The sequence below is a fragment of the Dunckerocampus dactyliophorus genome, chromosome 1 (assembly GCF_027744805.1).
Source record: "Dunckerocampus dactyliophorus isolate RoL2022-P2 chromosome 1, RoL_Ddac_1.1, whole genome shotgun sequence".
Classification (NCBI taxonomy): Eukaryota; Metazoa; Chordata; class Actinopteri; order Syngnathiformes; family Syngnathidae; genus Dunckerocampus; species Dunckerocampus dactyliophorus.
The window spans coordinates 9,081,780-9,096,183 of record NC_072819.1 but is presented as its reverse complement, the minus strand read 5'-3'; the positions used below and the strand labels follow the sequence as shown (position 1 = coordinate 9,096,183).

At 40.7% G+C, this 14,404-nt stretch overlaps 1 protein-coding gene across 3 annotated transcripts in view; it reads left to right on the top strand.

Annotated features, from left to right (window-relative positions):
- The window catches only part of LOC129181192 (dedicator of cytokinesis protein 9-like), a 106,915-nt gene that overhangs the window by 53,931 nt on the left and 38,580 nt on the right, over positions 1-14,404 (top strand). For all 3 annotated transcript variants that reach the window (XM_054776021.1, XM_054776005.1, XM_054776014.1), the window contains exons 17-25: positions 953-1,018; positions 5,554-5,646; positions 5,796-5,907; positions 9,191-9,309; positions 9,421-9,507; positions 9,644-9,733; positions 12,003-12,118; positions 12,202-12,271; positions 12,595-12,720. In XM_054776021.1, coding sequence (XP_054631996.1) covers positions 953-1,018; positions 5,554-5,646; positions 5,796-5,907; positions 9,191-9,309; positions 9,421-9,507; positions 9,644-9,733; positions 12,003-12,118; positions 12,202-12,271; positions 12,595-12,720 — 879 coding nt within the window. The remainder of the gene's footprint in view (positions 1-952; positions 1,019-5,553; positions 5,647-5,795; positions 5,908-9,190; positions 9,310-9,420; positions 9,508-9,643; positions 9,734-12,002; positions 12,119-12,201; positions 12,272-12,594; positions 12,721-14,404) is intronic.

Sequence of the window (14,404 nt, the reverse complement as noted above, 5' to 3'; positions counted from 1 at the left end):
TGACAGGCAGATTGGTGTGGCGTCTGCAGTGATGCGGACTCTGCGTCGGTCTGTTGTGGTGAAGAGGGAGTTGAGCCGAAAGTCAAAGCTCTCAATTTACCCGTCAATCAACGTTCCTCACCTCACCTATGGTCATGAGCTTTGCGTAGTGACCAAAAGGACTGGCTGGAGTCACCCTATGAAATAGGGTGAGGAGCTCGGTCTTCCGGCAGGGGCTCAGAGTAGAGCATAAATAGGAACCAGTACGGATGCCTCCTGGACAGCTCCCTGATGAGGTGTTCCGGGCATGCCTAGCGGGGAGGAGGCCCCAGTGTAGAACTAGGACACACTCGAGAGATTATGCCTCACAGCTTGCTTGGGAACACCTCGGTATCCCTCCCTGTGGACCTGGCAGAGGTGGCCGGAGACCGGGATGTCTTGTCTTCCCTACTGAGGACGCTGCCCCTGCGACCCGGACCTGGATTAGCATGAGAAAATGGATGAATGGATGAATTTGTGGTTATGTCAAATCAATAAAAACAACAGGAAAGGAACTGCCTTTCTTTCAACGCTTCGGGATAGGACCAAAGATTCTTTCTTCTTTGGCGGTAGATGTTCTTTCATCTCCCTTTCCACAACTAACAAAATACACACATTTAAATTAGTCAAAATAGGAGAAAACCATGTGAACAAACTGCTGTAGGTTCAAAAATCCTTTATCATCATCAGTTCCTCTTATGTCTCTCGCCAAAGTCACAAGTGAATATGTCGACAACCGTCTATATCGATATGAGTCAGCCAATCGGAGGGAGGTTGACTTAAACGTGTTCCAGGGTATTTTCCTATTTTGTTTCCATTGTCATTTATTTGACTTGTCAGCAGGATTACACTATGTCATAGACTGGGGAATACTGTGTCATGCTTTTTTAGTTATTCTTCCCGAGTTGTATTTCATGTCTAATGTCTTCCTCAGGCAAGGAATATTGCAGTTTGCATTGAATTCAGGGATTCTGATGAAGAGGAAGCCCGGCCGCTAAGGGTATGTTAATGTCTTTTTGTTTTTGTCTTTTATGTCTTGTGCTTTTGAAAATGTGTCGTGCAGATGACAGCATTGTCAAAACAACCCCTGTTTTCAGAAGGCAATATGCATGCCATAATCCAGTGGTGCCCAACTTTTTTTGACCCACAGACCGGCTTGTGTTCCCATAAATCTCCCGCAGACCGGGGGCGGTGGTTTCGTACACTATAGCGATCTAATTTATCTCATTTATGATGTATTGTGTAAAACTAAGACATGAATAACATCAAATTAAAAGCACAAAATGAATGCCGACCCACCATCCACCAGTTCAAGTTCCAGCCAAGTTTTTCCAGAAAGATCATTACGTCGCTGTTTGACGTGTGTGGTAAAAGGCAGTGCGCTAGCATGAATTAACTTGAGACAAATGTGCACATTAGCACTCAATAAGTCATCAAAACTTACCTTTATGCATTCCCACATAGTATCAGCATTTGACACCAAATATCATGTGAAAGAAAAATGGTAAAAATACAGTAGTAGTCTATCTGTGCGGCATGAGATACGCACAATGGACATGCGTCAAGTGAGACGGATGTAACAGAGAGAATCCGGCCACTTTTCAAAATAAAACCTTAAAAAAAATGAAATAATGGAAATTATTTTTTCTTTCTGTGTGGCCCGGGGGTTGGGGATCACTGCCATAATCTACCCGCATGTAACTGCTCAGAGAAGAGAGCACAGGGAAAATACTTGTATGACTAGTATGAGAAAGGCAATGGTCAGGCCATGGCAAGGCGATAACGATGTTGTTTTATAAAAAATATATTTTTGAGACCCCAATATTATTAGGCCCATAATGCGGTTCTCATGCAAAAAAAATTGGCTAAAACGAGAGCATATTGCAGACATTTTTCAACTAAAATTTTTCATATATTTGAAATGTATTTAAACAAATGTAGCTCGATAATAATTTACACTGAAAAGACCATATAAGAACCTGCATTAGCATTATGACGATTAAACTTAGGGTCACATGCCACTGAAACAGCTGATATATAATAAGCATAACATACAGGAAAACCTTTTCTAAGACTCAACAAGATACAGTACTGACACACGCAGTGGACTACAGACAGAGGTTGTTGGTCTTCTTCTATGACAGCAGGTTTCAAATAGCACTACAGAGCGTTGTCGCCACCTACAGGAGTATGAATAGATGACTGCATAAAAATTCTCTTTCAGAATAAAACATATTTTCATGGTTTTGCCCAGACAAAAATCCTGCAACCCACTTTTGGGTCACCACCCACCGGTTGAGAGTCACTACATTAAACTTACTGTAATGATAGATGAATGAAACTCAGGATAAATGATATCAGACAGTATCGTTCTCAACAATCTGTTTTTAATGAGTTCATTTCTACTGATTGTGTATATTCCTGATCAAAATCTTAAGACCAGTTGAAAAATTGCTAGAATTTGCATTTTGCAAATCTGGATCTTAATGAGGTTTTAAGTAGAGCTACAATATGCAAAAACAAGAAGGGGGAGTGAGACAAAAAGCACTTTGGAAAAGTAATTTATTGAAAACAACAATTAAACTGAAATAGGCTGTTTATCAGCTGAAAGTTGAAGACCATCGCTCAAAAAATAACAAAAAAATCTCCGAACCAGAACAAAAAATGTTCTCAGTAGGACTCAGTAATGAGTAGCTCCACCGTTCTTGTTAATCACTTCAAAAATGGGTTTGGGCATGCTTGATGCGAGTGTTTCCAGGAGGCTAGTGGGAACATTGCTCCAAGTGGTGAAGATGGCTTCACTCTCTGGAACTGATGGCCATTTTTATAAATTTCCCTTGCCATCCATCCCCAAATGTTCTCTGCAGTCAGCCTTAATGTGGGTGGAAGACCACCCTGTGTCTTGATGGACAGTCAATCGGATCCTCCGGCTCAGTGCAGTTGTGATTTTTTTGGGTCTACCACTTTACGTTTTTCAAGATTCAAGAGAGTTTTATTGTCATATGCATAGTAAAACAGCAGTTATACTATGCAATGAAAAAGTTATTCTGTTCATTCTCCCAAGAAAAGAAAGAAAACACAAGAAAAAGAATAAGAACATAAGAAACATAAACACATAAACATATATACCAATAAATTAAGCAACAACAACAGAAGAGACATTAATACAAATAAATAATAGAAATAAATAAATAAATAAAGTGCTATGAGTGTGTGCGTGTGTTGCGTGTGGCGTGTGCGAGTGCTTCGTTGAGAAGCCTGATGGCCTGTGGGTAAAAGCTGTTTGCCAGCCTTGTGGTCCTGGACTTCAAACTCCTGTAGCGTCTGCCTGACGGTAGGAGTGTGAATAATGAGTGTTGTGGATGTGTGCTGTCCTTGATGAGGTTGTTTGTTCTTCGCAGGACTCTAGTTTTATAAATGTCTTGCAGTGAGGGGAGGGCTGCCCCAACAATGTTCTGTGAGGTCTTGATCACCCGCTGGAGTGCCTTCCTATCACGTGTTGTACAGTTACCGTACCAAACAGTGATGGAGGCGGTAAGGACACTTTCGATAGTGCATCTGTAGAAGCAACTCAGGATTGTGGTGGACATGCCAAATTTCCTCAGTCTTCTCAGGAAGTACAGTCTCCTTTGGGACTTCTTCATAATTTGTTGGGTGTTGTGAGACCAGGTAAGGTCCTCGCTGATGTGTGTGCCAAGGAACTTGAAGGTTTTCACCCTCTCCACCTCAGTCTCCTCAATAAACAGGGGTCTATGTGGCTCCTTTTCCCTTGTTCTTGGGTCGATGATCATCTCTTTGGTCTTATCTGTATTGAGAAGGAGATTGTTATCACGACACCAAGCTATGAGGTCCGCCACCTCTCTTCTGTATGATGTTTCAAAACCACCAGTGATCAGTCCGATGACTGTAGTGTCATCCGCAAATTTAATGATGCTGGTGTTGTTCTGGGAGGCCACGCAATCGTAGGTGAAGAGCGTGTAGAGGAGTGGACTCAGCACACACCCCTGTGGGGTCCCAGTTTTTTGTTCCATAATGCTCAGGATCTTTCAAAAAATTTAGAATGACTGTCTTACTGCACCCAACCTCAGCAGCAATGGCACGCTGCGAGAGGCCTTGCTTATGCAGCTCAACAATCCGACCACGTGCAAAAAGAGAAAGCTTCTTAGCTTTAGCCATCAGGAGGGCATGACAGTGTGAATGCCTGATAGAAAATGAACATTTTGAGCAGATTTTGGCTTTTACAGCCTGTGGTCTTAAACTTTTGGTCAGGTGATAAACAACCTATTTCAGTTTTGTTTTGTTTTTGTTTAAATTACAAGTTCCAAATGTTTTTTGTCTCACCCCCCCTTGCATGTTGTAGCTCTCCTTAAAACCTCAGTAAGATCCAAATGTGCAAAATGTAAATTCTATTCAATTTTTCAACTGGTTTTAAGATTTTGATCAGGAGTGTAGCTCTTCTGCGTTCTCCCCTGAACAAAATACACTTGTGTCATCTGCAAATAGTACTAACGAAGTTTTTCAGGAATTTCCAGATATTTATATGTAAACTAAACTGTTTTGTTCCGAGTATTGACCCCTGAGGTATACCACAAACTATACCCAAGCATGCAGGATGTGTGTTGTATTGGCTTCCGCAAATATTTATCACCTCTTGATAGTAGTATCTTGTTGATAAGTTAGCTCAGGGGTCACGAACCCGTCGATCGCGAGTTCCTAGCGATCTTTGGGACTTTGCTGGCCGATTGCGAGAATATTAGAAATAGAATGTATTATTACATCAGTGCCTTCCACTGATGGAGAATGACAAGCACACATTTTGACCACTGCAACAGTAATTATTGGACGTTGTGGCCCAAACATAACTCCATAGATGTGCACCTCCAAAAAACACTGCTCATTAGGACTGGCTGTTGTAACACAGCCCATCTCTCCTTAACCACCATGGCTTCGCTCGCACACGACGCTGAGCCAACAAGCCAAATAGATTTGCAGTTTGCCGGACCCCGACGAAGATCTACAAAAGCAGGGGTGCCCAAAGTGTGGCCCAGGGGCCATCTGTGGGCCGTGGCTAATTTGTCATTACATCACTGCAGAAAGCAAATAAATAAAAAAAAACAGCAAAATGGTCAAAATAGAGCAAAAGGCACAATGAGAAAAAGCTGAAATGTTGACATCAACAACCAATAAAAACACAAAGCTTTTTAAATTAAATACAAAGCTTTAAATATCTATAACTTTTAATTTACTTTAAACACCTTTCTACAGAAGAAATCAATAAATAAATATGTATAATTGAAATATATTATATCGTATATTTTTTCTAGGCACATATATATGGGGAGGGGGGGTACATCTTGCGCAGGTTCACGGCCGAGACCCGAGATCTTAGACTCCAAAAGGTTGGTGACCACTGAATTAGCTGGCTTCTGGGACCTGTCATCACGTTTGACCTCACCCGGTCTTGATGGTCTTTTGATTATTTCTTTGGATTCATTAAGATATATTGAACCTTGTGCTCTCTCCTATTTATGTCAGTGCATCTATGGTCGTCCCGGAGGTTCCCTCTTCACCCGACAGGCGTATGCGGCTGTCTTGCACCACCAACAGAACCCGGAGTTCTATGATGAGGTGAACTTTTTTTCTCACAGCAAATTGTGCCAGTTTGGTAAACGTGGAAAGACGTACTCTTTGAAATCTTTTCATCCTAATCTTCATGAGCAAAGCCTTACCTGAAAGTATAACAACCAACGCTCAACAATCTCTCTTCTGCAACCCAGATAAAGATCGAGCTGCCAACTCATCTGCACCAAAGGCACCATCTCCTTTTCACCTTCTATCACATCAGTTGTGACAGCAACGGCAAGAAGAAAGATCTGGTGGAGATTCCAGGTAGACTCTTCCCAATAAACAACACACCAAATTGATGCAAATACAGCGGATCTTCACATATTCGTGATTCAACATTCGCAACACTGCAAATTTATGGATTTATGATCAACACATTATTTTTAAAATGTTTTTGGAACCCCCCCTGCTTATAATCGCCATAGACTGTTTATTGTTTGAGGAGGTGTTGTTTATACGCAGCTTGATATTTACACTTTTGCTCACGCAATCACAAACCATTGGGTGCTTGTCGACCCCCAAACTCCTTCCCCACTCACAGTGCAACCAAAAATAACACAAGTGATACATTATGCAGGTTATACCCGGGTATGCAGGTACTGGAATACACAATAGCACATTAATATACTGTACACTACTGGTTAATAGATTTAGAACACTCCAATTTCTTTGGAGGAAAAACCTACATTTTTAAGTGTTAAGATGGTCTGTCTCTCTTCCATTGTTAATTCCCTTTTTTCTTGCCATTTGTGTGGCAACAAATGACTTTCTCCAGTACAATGCTGTTCAAGTGATGTTCACGAGGGTACAGACCCACACTGTTTTAGTACTCCAGAACTTGGAACACCTGTAGGAATTAGTTGCACCAACTGCCAAGGCTTGATCAAACTCTGCAGAACAGCTTTAAATTGTGGACCCATTTTGTGTTCCCCGAAAAAGCCCTTTTTGTGTAATTCTGAAATACACATTATTTTTCAGTTTTGGGTAACCTTACCTTTTTTTTAGCCTCTGGTACTTCACCACTTACCTTTGTACCATTTCAAGCGTTTTACTGGAGTTGAACGATTTGAATTTCAATAAAAAACTGGAAAAATTAGGGTTTTCTAAAACTTTTGACCGGCAGTGTACATGCAAAACAATTCTATGTTATGTTAATTTATAGGCTGCAAGGCATGCTGAGGAAGCCCACATGCACACTTCCCTAACAGAAAGTTACCCAGCATACCTTGCGGGTTAAAATAGTATAAATAGTATTCTTTTGTATGTATATTAGTGTGTTGGCATTTATTTCGATACCTGCATAGTCTGTGTGATGCAGTTACATTTTTGTTCCATGTGTTACTTTTGGTTGCGCCGTGATTGAGGGAGGTGTTTGGTTTGATGACCTCCTGTTGGTTTGTGTGGGAGTGCCAAAGTAAACACTGTACTTTTACTAACTTTATTCCTTGTTTATCGTGGTGAATTGGTTCCAGATGTGACCGTGATAAGTGAATTTCCATGAAGTAGGATTCCTTATTTATAAATGGAATATTTTTGTAGTTAGAGCTTAGCTGATTTTCCAAATAATTAAAAAAAAACATGAATAGAGCCCTCTAGACATGAAATAACACCCCTATAGCCACCTTCATGCTCGTATTGCCCAATATAGTAGACATAATAAGAGAAAATAAGACATATAAGACATAAATAAGGCAAACTATAAACTCACACACACGCACACGTCAGTGTTTCCAGGTCCGCTTGTTATAAGCCTCCTTGGGCTTGTTTTTTTCTGTAAAGTTGCTTGCAAATTCCCACGTTTCCACTTTTTGGGCTTGTTTTCAGAGATCTGGTCGCTTGTTTCTCTCATGAGGCCTGGCAACACTGACATACATACCCCTAGCCTATGGTTTCTTTATGTTTATATAGTAATAATTAGGGGTGTCACAAGATCTCGTGTCACAAGATCGCGCAAGATTAAAATATGACAAGATTTCTCGTTCAGAAAAAAAAATTGCTCGTGGGCACTAGGCCTCGGACAATAATAAATGAATGAATTAATCACACATTAAATGAAAATGAAGTTGGCAATTTTGCCATCTTCAATATATTGCCATCCGCATGAGTGCCGTTTTCCTCGTCTGGAGAGAGTTCACTACAGTATGTGCATTGGTTTCAGCACATTGGCGCGTTTGTTCCATAGAACAACCGCATGAGCAGTCTTACAGTCTTTTTGTCTCGGTGGGTGGAGCATACACACAGAGTGCAGAAGAGTGTAGCCTTGTGTAGCAATGCAAGGTAATGTAGTAAAAATAAATGAGTAGACTGCAATGTATTGTCATATATTTAAAAAATATTTTTTCATTGTCCTTTTCTTAAAATTCTTGTTCAAATCTAGTCTCGTCTCGTGAACTGAGTGTCCCGTGTCACCCCGAGTAATAGCACTTACGTACTTGTATATTATAAACACACACACAATCATAACCTGTGAAAATACTGCAACTGGTTCGATGATGATGATGCTACGTTAGATATGCATACCCAGGCCTTTGACTTTGAATGCGTGAGTACAGTATGTCTTCTGCATGCCTTATATTTGTATATTTTTGTTCATTTAGCCATTTTTATGCTTGAAAATGGTTAATTTAACAGCCTTTCTGTAGTCAACTGTAATTTGTTTTTTTAAGGGATATTAGGAATGTCCCGATACACATTTTTTGGCTTTCGATCCAATCCGATTTTTTTTTTATAGCCGATCAGATCGGAAGAGTGACGAACGGTGGCCACGGCAACCATTTGCCACCACGTAGCTGCGCCACGGCGTGCGAGCTCACCGCACAATGACACAGCAGTCCGGGCACAGTGAGGGGGAACTACCGCTGTAGCTACGGAGCCGAATGTCCAACATCCAATGTGAAACAAACTTCACCACGGTACACCGCGGACATGTCTGTAAGGTGGTGTTGCCTTTTCTTCTTCTTGCGGGTGGCAAGCAGCTTTGAGGCGCATTACTGCACCTACCATGTTGGAGTGTGACTCAGACTTACGAATGTAATACGGCAACCGGATCGGCATGATCTCCTGGCGGAAGCCGATATTATCCGATCTTCAAAATATAGCGACTCGGCAGCCCATTCGAATACATTTGGGGAAACCATGATAGGGCCAAGCCACGAAAGCCGAAGCGCCAAGTGTCGAGGGGCGGCTGTATCCGTCATCATTATCATCATCATCGACCATGGCCAGGAAGTGCTTTGAAGCACAGCAGTAGATTTCAAAGCACTCAGACTTCATAACAATTACTTTGCTCAGTCTCACATTTTGGCCTATTTATGTCCCACTCAATTAAGTCAATACCACTTTCCCATGAAGCACAGTTGTGTTGTCTTAACTAATGAGGGCAGCCACCTGGGACATGGCTGCCCTCATGCTCTTGTTCTAAATTTTTTTTTAAATAAACTCTATGAATAAAAGTCAGTGTCAGAAAAAACAGTTATCTTTGATGGGCACTGTAGTACAATGGCATGATTCGTCGTAACCATAAAACATGGCTGCTCTGCTCCCGCAGTGGGCTCAGCATGGCTGCCTCTACTAAGAGATGGCAGAGTCATCACGAATGAACAGCATCTAGCCGTGGCTGCTCATTTGCCCACGGGCTACCTCAGCTGTCAGGATGCTGTCAACAAGGTAAACACGGAAAACAATATGTTTCTCCCCATGTTTGATGCCATTTTGCTTGGATTTTGGGCTCTTAGAGAGAGGCTGTCCCTCACAGCACAACAATCTTTGTCATTGCAGCATTCTGGCTCTGAGATCAAGTGGGTTGACGGAGGAAAGCCTCTGTTCAAAGTCTCAACACATCTTGTTTCCACAGTCTACACTCAGGTATCATGTGCATAATAACAATCATACAAATAAGGCACAAAGGACTCTCATTAAAATCAATCTTAGCAGAAATTTAGATGTAATTGTGAAATATGATTCTTGATTCTCATATATCATTACATCATAATGCCTTTAGGATCAGCACTTGCACAACTTCTTCCACCACTGTCAAAGCATGGAGATGTCAGAACAAGCATCAGAGGGCGGTCTGGTGAAATTCCTGAAGGTATGACATCTTACAACACACATGGCCAAACAGCCCGCAGGCCACATACTACTTGAATAAAAAACATTTAACGGCATCAGGATTTGCTATGACCTACAGTAGATTCAAAGTGGGGTTCACGTACCACCAGGGCTACACCAATTGTTATAGGGGGTATGTGAATAAAAACGAAAACAATTAGCACCTACTACTTTTTATTATGAGTGCGCCTGAATGCCTCACGGCGCAAGGAGAACGGAGCAGAAGAAACAACACGATGTTGCTCGTTGCTCCGTGTGCGCCGTATGAACAAATAAGTAAGTTTGATGATTACTTTGTGCATGAAGAGTGTTTAATCTTGAAGATTCGATTTTTATTGGTGTGGGGATTCCCCGAAAATGAGGCTTTATCATTGGTTGTATGTATTTATGTACTTCGGATACTGCTTCATCATGATTGTTAAACTTTCTCCTTGAATTTGGTATTGAATTAATATGCAGACTTAAACCATAGCCATCGTGAGTGGACAAAAAAAGTGAAGCTCAAATTCAACCCATTCAAACGGGAGGATGCCAACATCAAACTGGAATAAAAGATATTTAGAATGATTACTTATCTATTCATTACTGCTTATATGAAACTTTATCAAAATGTGACCATGTAAAATACAAATCTTGACCCGGAAGTTTGATAAAATGAATTAACCAATTAATTATGTTCAATATTTCATTTCATGGGTTTTAAGTAAGTAAGAACCACAAGAACCACGGTTCTATGTGCTTTTATTTAGAAACTACCAAAAGTCTTGAACCGTTTGCGCAATCAAATAATTCAAAAGGTTTCTGTAATGAGAGGCTCTGCACTTTCCAGTGATATACAGTGGGTCCCCGCACAGCTGCAATTCAGTATTCAAAATATATATTTTTTTACTCCGAAAATAGGTCATCAAAACTGTTCTCATTCATGCTAAGTTGGTAATAATTTATAAATATGTGATAATACCGGTAACATGTACTGCATACATGTACCACTGTTAAAAAAAATGTTTATGTCATTATGCTTCACTGATAGTTTTTTCTAGTGTGTCGAGATTAATTAATGATGATCTGTGATTAACTGATCTAATTAGTCTCTTTTTAAATCTCACTGCTGAGAAAACCCTCACCTTGAGGTATTTTCATTTCAATTCATTACATTATTGTGGCAGTCAAAATATTGTGACTATTGCTACTCACTGCTACTCACCTTGTCCTCCCAATGACAATCAGCATCAGCTGATGCTAAACAAGCCCCAACAAAATGAAAGCCCAATCAATGTCCACTTCACGGTGTGACTCACCATTTTTTTCCACCCCAACAACCGAAGCACAAGAAGCCCAAGGCATAAAAACTGATTATATAAAAAGGAAACTTGCATTTAAATCTACAATTCTATCTGCTTTAAAGGCTGGACAGGACAGGGGTAAAAAAAATATATATATAAAAATAAAAATAAAAAGGAAACTTGCATGCAGAAACAGTAATTAAAGATTAAAAGTAAGATTAACGAGATTAAAAAAATAATGCACTCAATATGACTGTAATTAATTAATTGCAAAGAATGCTTTAATTTGACACCCCCAGTTTTTTTTGTCAAGCGTTGAAATTTCGCACTATGTTCGGCAGTCCTTGAACGCACCATTGTTGCTGTGAGACAAAAAAGTGAAACTAATACCTTCTACAAAGTGACTTTGATTCCATCTGTTCATGGACCATGATGGCTCATGGATCATTCATTTGTGGTTAGTACGTATACATTTTATACTTTCAAAGCAGAGTGGTGGTTTGTTTGCGTCGAATACAGACGAAGAAGAGCGTTTAATAAGACAAAGTTCTGTTTCTCAAAGTTGAATTGTTCGTGTTTTGTCATGTTGTTTGTCGTATTTTTGAGTTGTCGGTGGTCACCATGGTGGCCTAGTGGTTAGCATGACGGCCACACAGTCAGGAGATCTGGGTTCAAATCTCTGTTAAAGCATCTCTGTGTGGAGTTTGCATTTTCTCACTGTGTTAATTGGTGACTCTAAATTGTCCATAGGTATGAATGTGAGTGTGAATGGTTGTCTGGGCACAGCTAGCACAGGCTCCAGCATAGCCCAGCGACCCTTGTGGGGATAAGCAGCATCGAAAATAGATGGGAGTTGGTCTGCTGTTAGATCCTGGTCCAGTAAATGCAAAACAACTGCCCGCCTGCCTCCGTCTTACAAGCCATGTGTTCATCGCCTATTAAATACAAATTTACGCTCCCTCTTAGAGTCTCCATGCCGTGGAGGGCCACATCATGGTGAACTTCCTGCCCACGATCCTCAACCAGCTGTTCTGCATCCTCACCGGCGCCTCGCATGAAGATGTGGCCGTCAACGTGACTAGGCAAGGCCGCACCCACCAACAGCATTTTGGGCACTATTGTTGTTTCCTATTTAACAACATTAACATAATTTGTTTCTCTATAGGGTAATGGTACATGTGGTAGCGCAGTGCCATGAAGAGGGGCTCGGGCATTACCTGAGGTCTTATGTCAAGGTTGCATCCTGTGGTTACTCATTCAATATTCAAACTATTCAATATACAGCAGGGGAAATAATGATTGGATCCCCTGATTTTGTAATTTTTTTCATCTTATTCCGCGTGTCTCTGCTTCCGAACACGGTGAGTCGAGTTACTGCCAAATGCCAGACGGAAAACAGGAACTGACCAGAATAAGAGTCTGTAGGGATGCAGTCCATTACAGTCTTGATGCGTGGGGTAAACTAAAATCTGCAGGGGGTCAAATAGTTATTTCCCTCACTGTATACAACAGATTTGCTTTTCACCCCTCGAAAATTCCAACCTTCTTTTCTTCACAGTTTGTTTTTAAACCAGAGACTGACTCCTCCACGGATGTAAAAACTGTTCACGAGGAGCTGGCCAAAGCCATGACAGCGATTCTGAAGCCTTCCACCGATTTCCTAACCAGCAACAAGCTGCTGAAGGTAACCTGCATTTATGGCTAGTCGTACAAAATTTACCTGAACAAATTCCGCAGGTAGCTCTCAAATTTATATACAGTCAAACCTCGGTTTTGCAAGATTTTCGAATGATTCGGTTTGTTCATTTTTCTTCACTGTGAAGGTTATCGTGCAATATTGCTCTAGTCCATGTGCTTTGTACTGTATCATTCCACAGAATTGAGTGCCCAAACAAAGCACCCGACTCTCTGATTGTGCATTTTTTATGGAGTGCGACTACTATGGCCATGGGACCAAAAAGACCAAAAGTGGCGAGTGCCAGCAATTTGATAAAGAATTTGATGAACACCTCGTAAAGTTAGTGATGGATAAGATTCATAATTTGAGATAAAATTTGCTTTTATGAGGCTAGATGTAAGCAAAATTGTATTATATATTCTAGATTTAGGAACATTGCTCTTTAACAGAGGTTTTTCCATAGACAAACCGATGGACAATTTCAAAGTTTCCAAATAACCTAACATGCATGTTTTTAGAATGTACACAGAGAATACCCACAGGTAGAATATGCAAATTCCTCACAGAGATGTTCCAACAGATATTTGAAACCAGGTTACCTGATTGCGGGTTTAATATGCTAACCGATCAGCCAGCATTTTAGTTCGATGTCATGTTTCCATGTACGGTCACTTGCGCATGTCCTCATTCTGTCAGAGTCATTCTGTCTGAGCTATTCAACAAACATTAAACATATTCAAATTATTATTATAAAAAAAGTGTGATTGTGTCTAAATTTCCCTTAATAAAAAAAAACTATTGTCATAAACACTATCTAAAACATTTTGGGGGCTTTTTTTGCATGTAAATTTGCCAGTTACATTTATAAACTAGATATAAAGAGAGTAATATTTTCTTTAGTCAAGGTTAATAATCTTATCTCACGGCCACCCTGTAGCTCCGTCACTGCATAAAACACAACATCGTTCTAAAATCATTCCATAAAATTGTGCAGATATAATACTTTCAGTTGTCAAATGCACAGTTGAATAGAAGTGTTTTCAGCCTGGATATGAACATTGCCAAAATTGAAGATTGTCGTGCATCTTCTGGAAGACTGTTCCAGATTTTGGCAGCATAAAAGTGAATTGCGGCCTCACCGTGTTTAGTCCGGGCTCTGTGCACCCGCAGGAGATCCTCCCCCTGTGCTTCTCAGAGCCTGAGATGGTTTACGTGGCTCTAACAAGTCAGAGATGTACTTTGGCGCAAGACCATGAAAAGACTTATACACAAGCAGAGCTGTTTTAAAAAGTGTATTCTCTGAGCGACAGGAAGGCAGTGCTCAGACCTGAGTACTGGACTATATGGTCATATTTCCTGGTTCTAGTCAGGACTCAAGCAGCAGCATTCTGGATGTACTGCAGCTGTTTTATAGCTCCTTTTAGAGAAGCTGGTGAGAAGGCTGTTACAGTAGTCCAGCCTTCTTCAGACAAAGGCATGGATTAATCTCTCTAAATCTGTCTTAGACACTATTCCTTTGATTTTGGCAATGTTTTTAGGTGGTAAAAAGCCGTTATTGATTTAATGTGGCTGTTAAAGTTCAGGTCTGAGTCCATTATTACCCCTTGATTACTAACCTGATGATCGGGTTTTAGAAAAGAGTCTCGAGGTGGCTAATAACGCTTTCTCTTTGATTCTGTGGGCCAAAGCC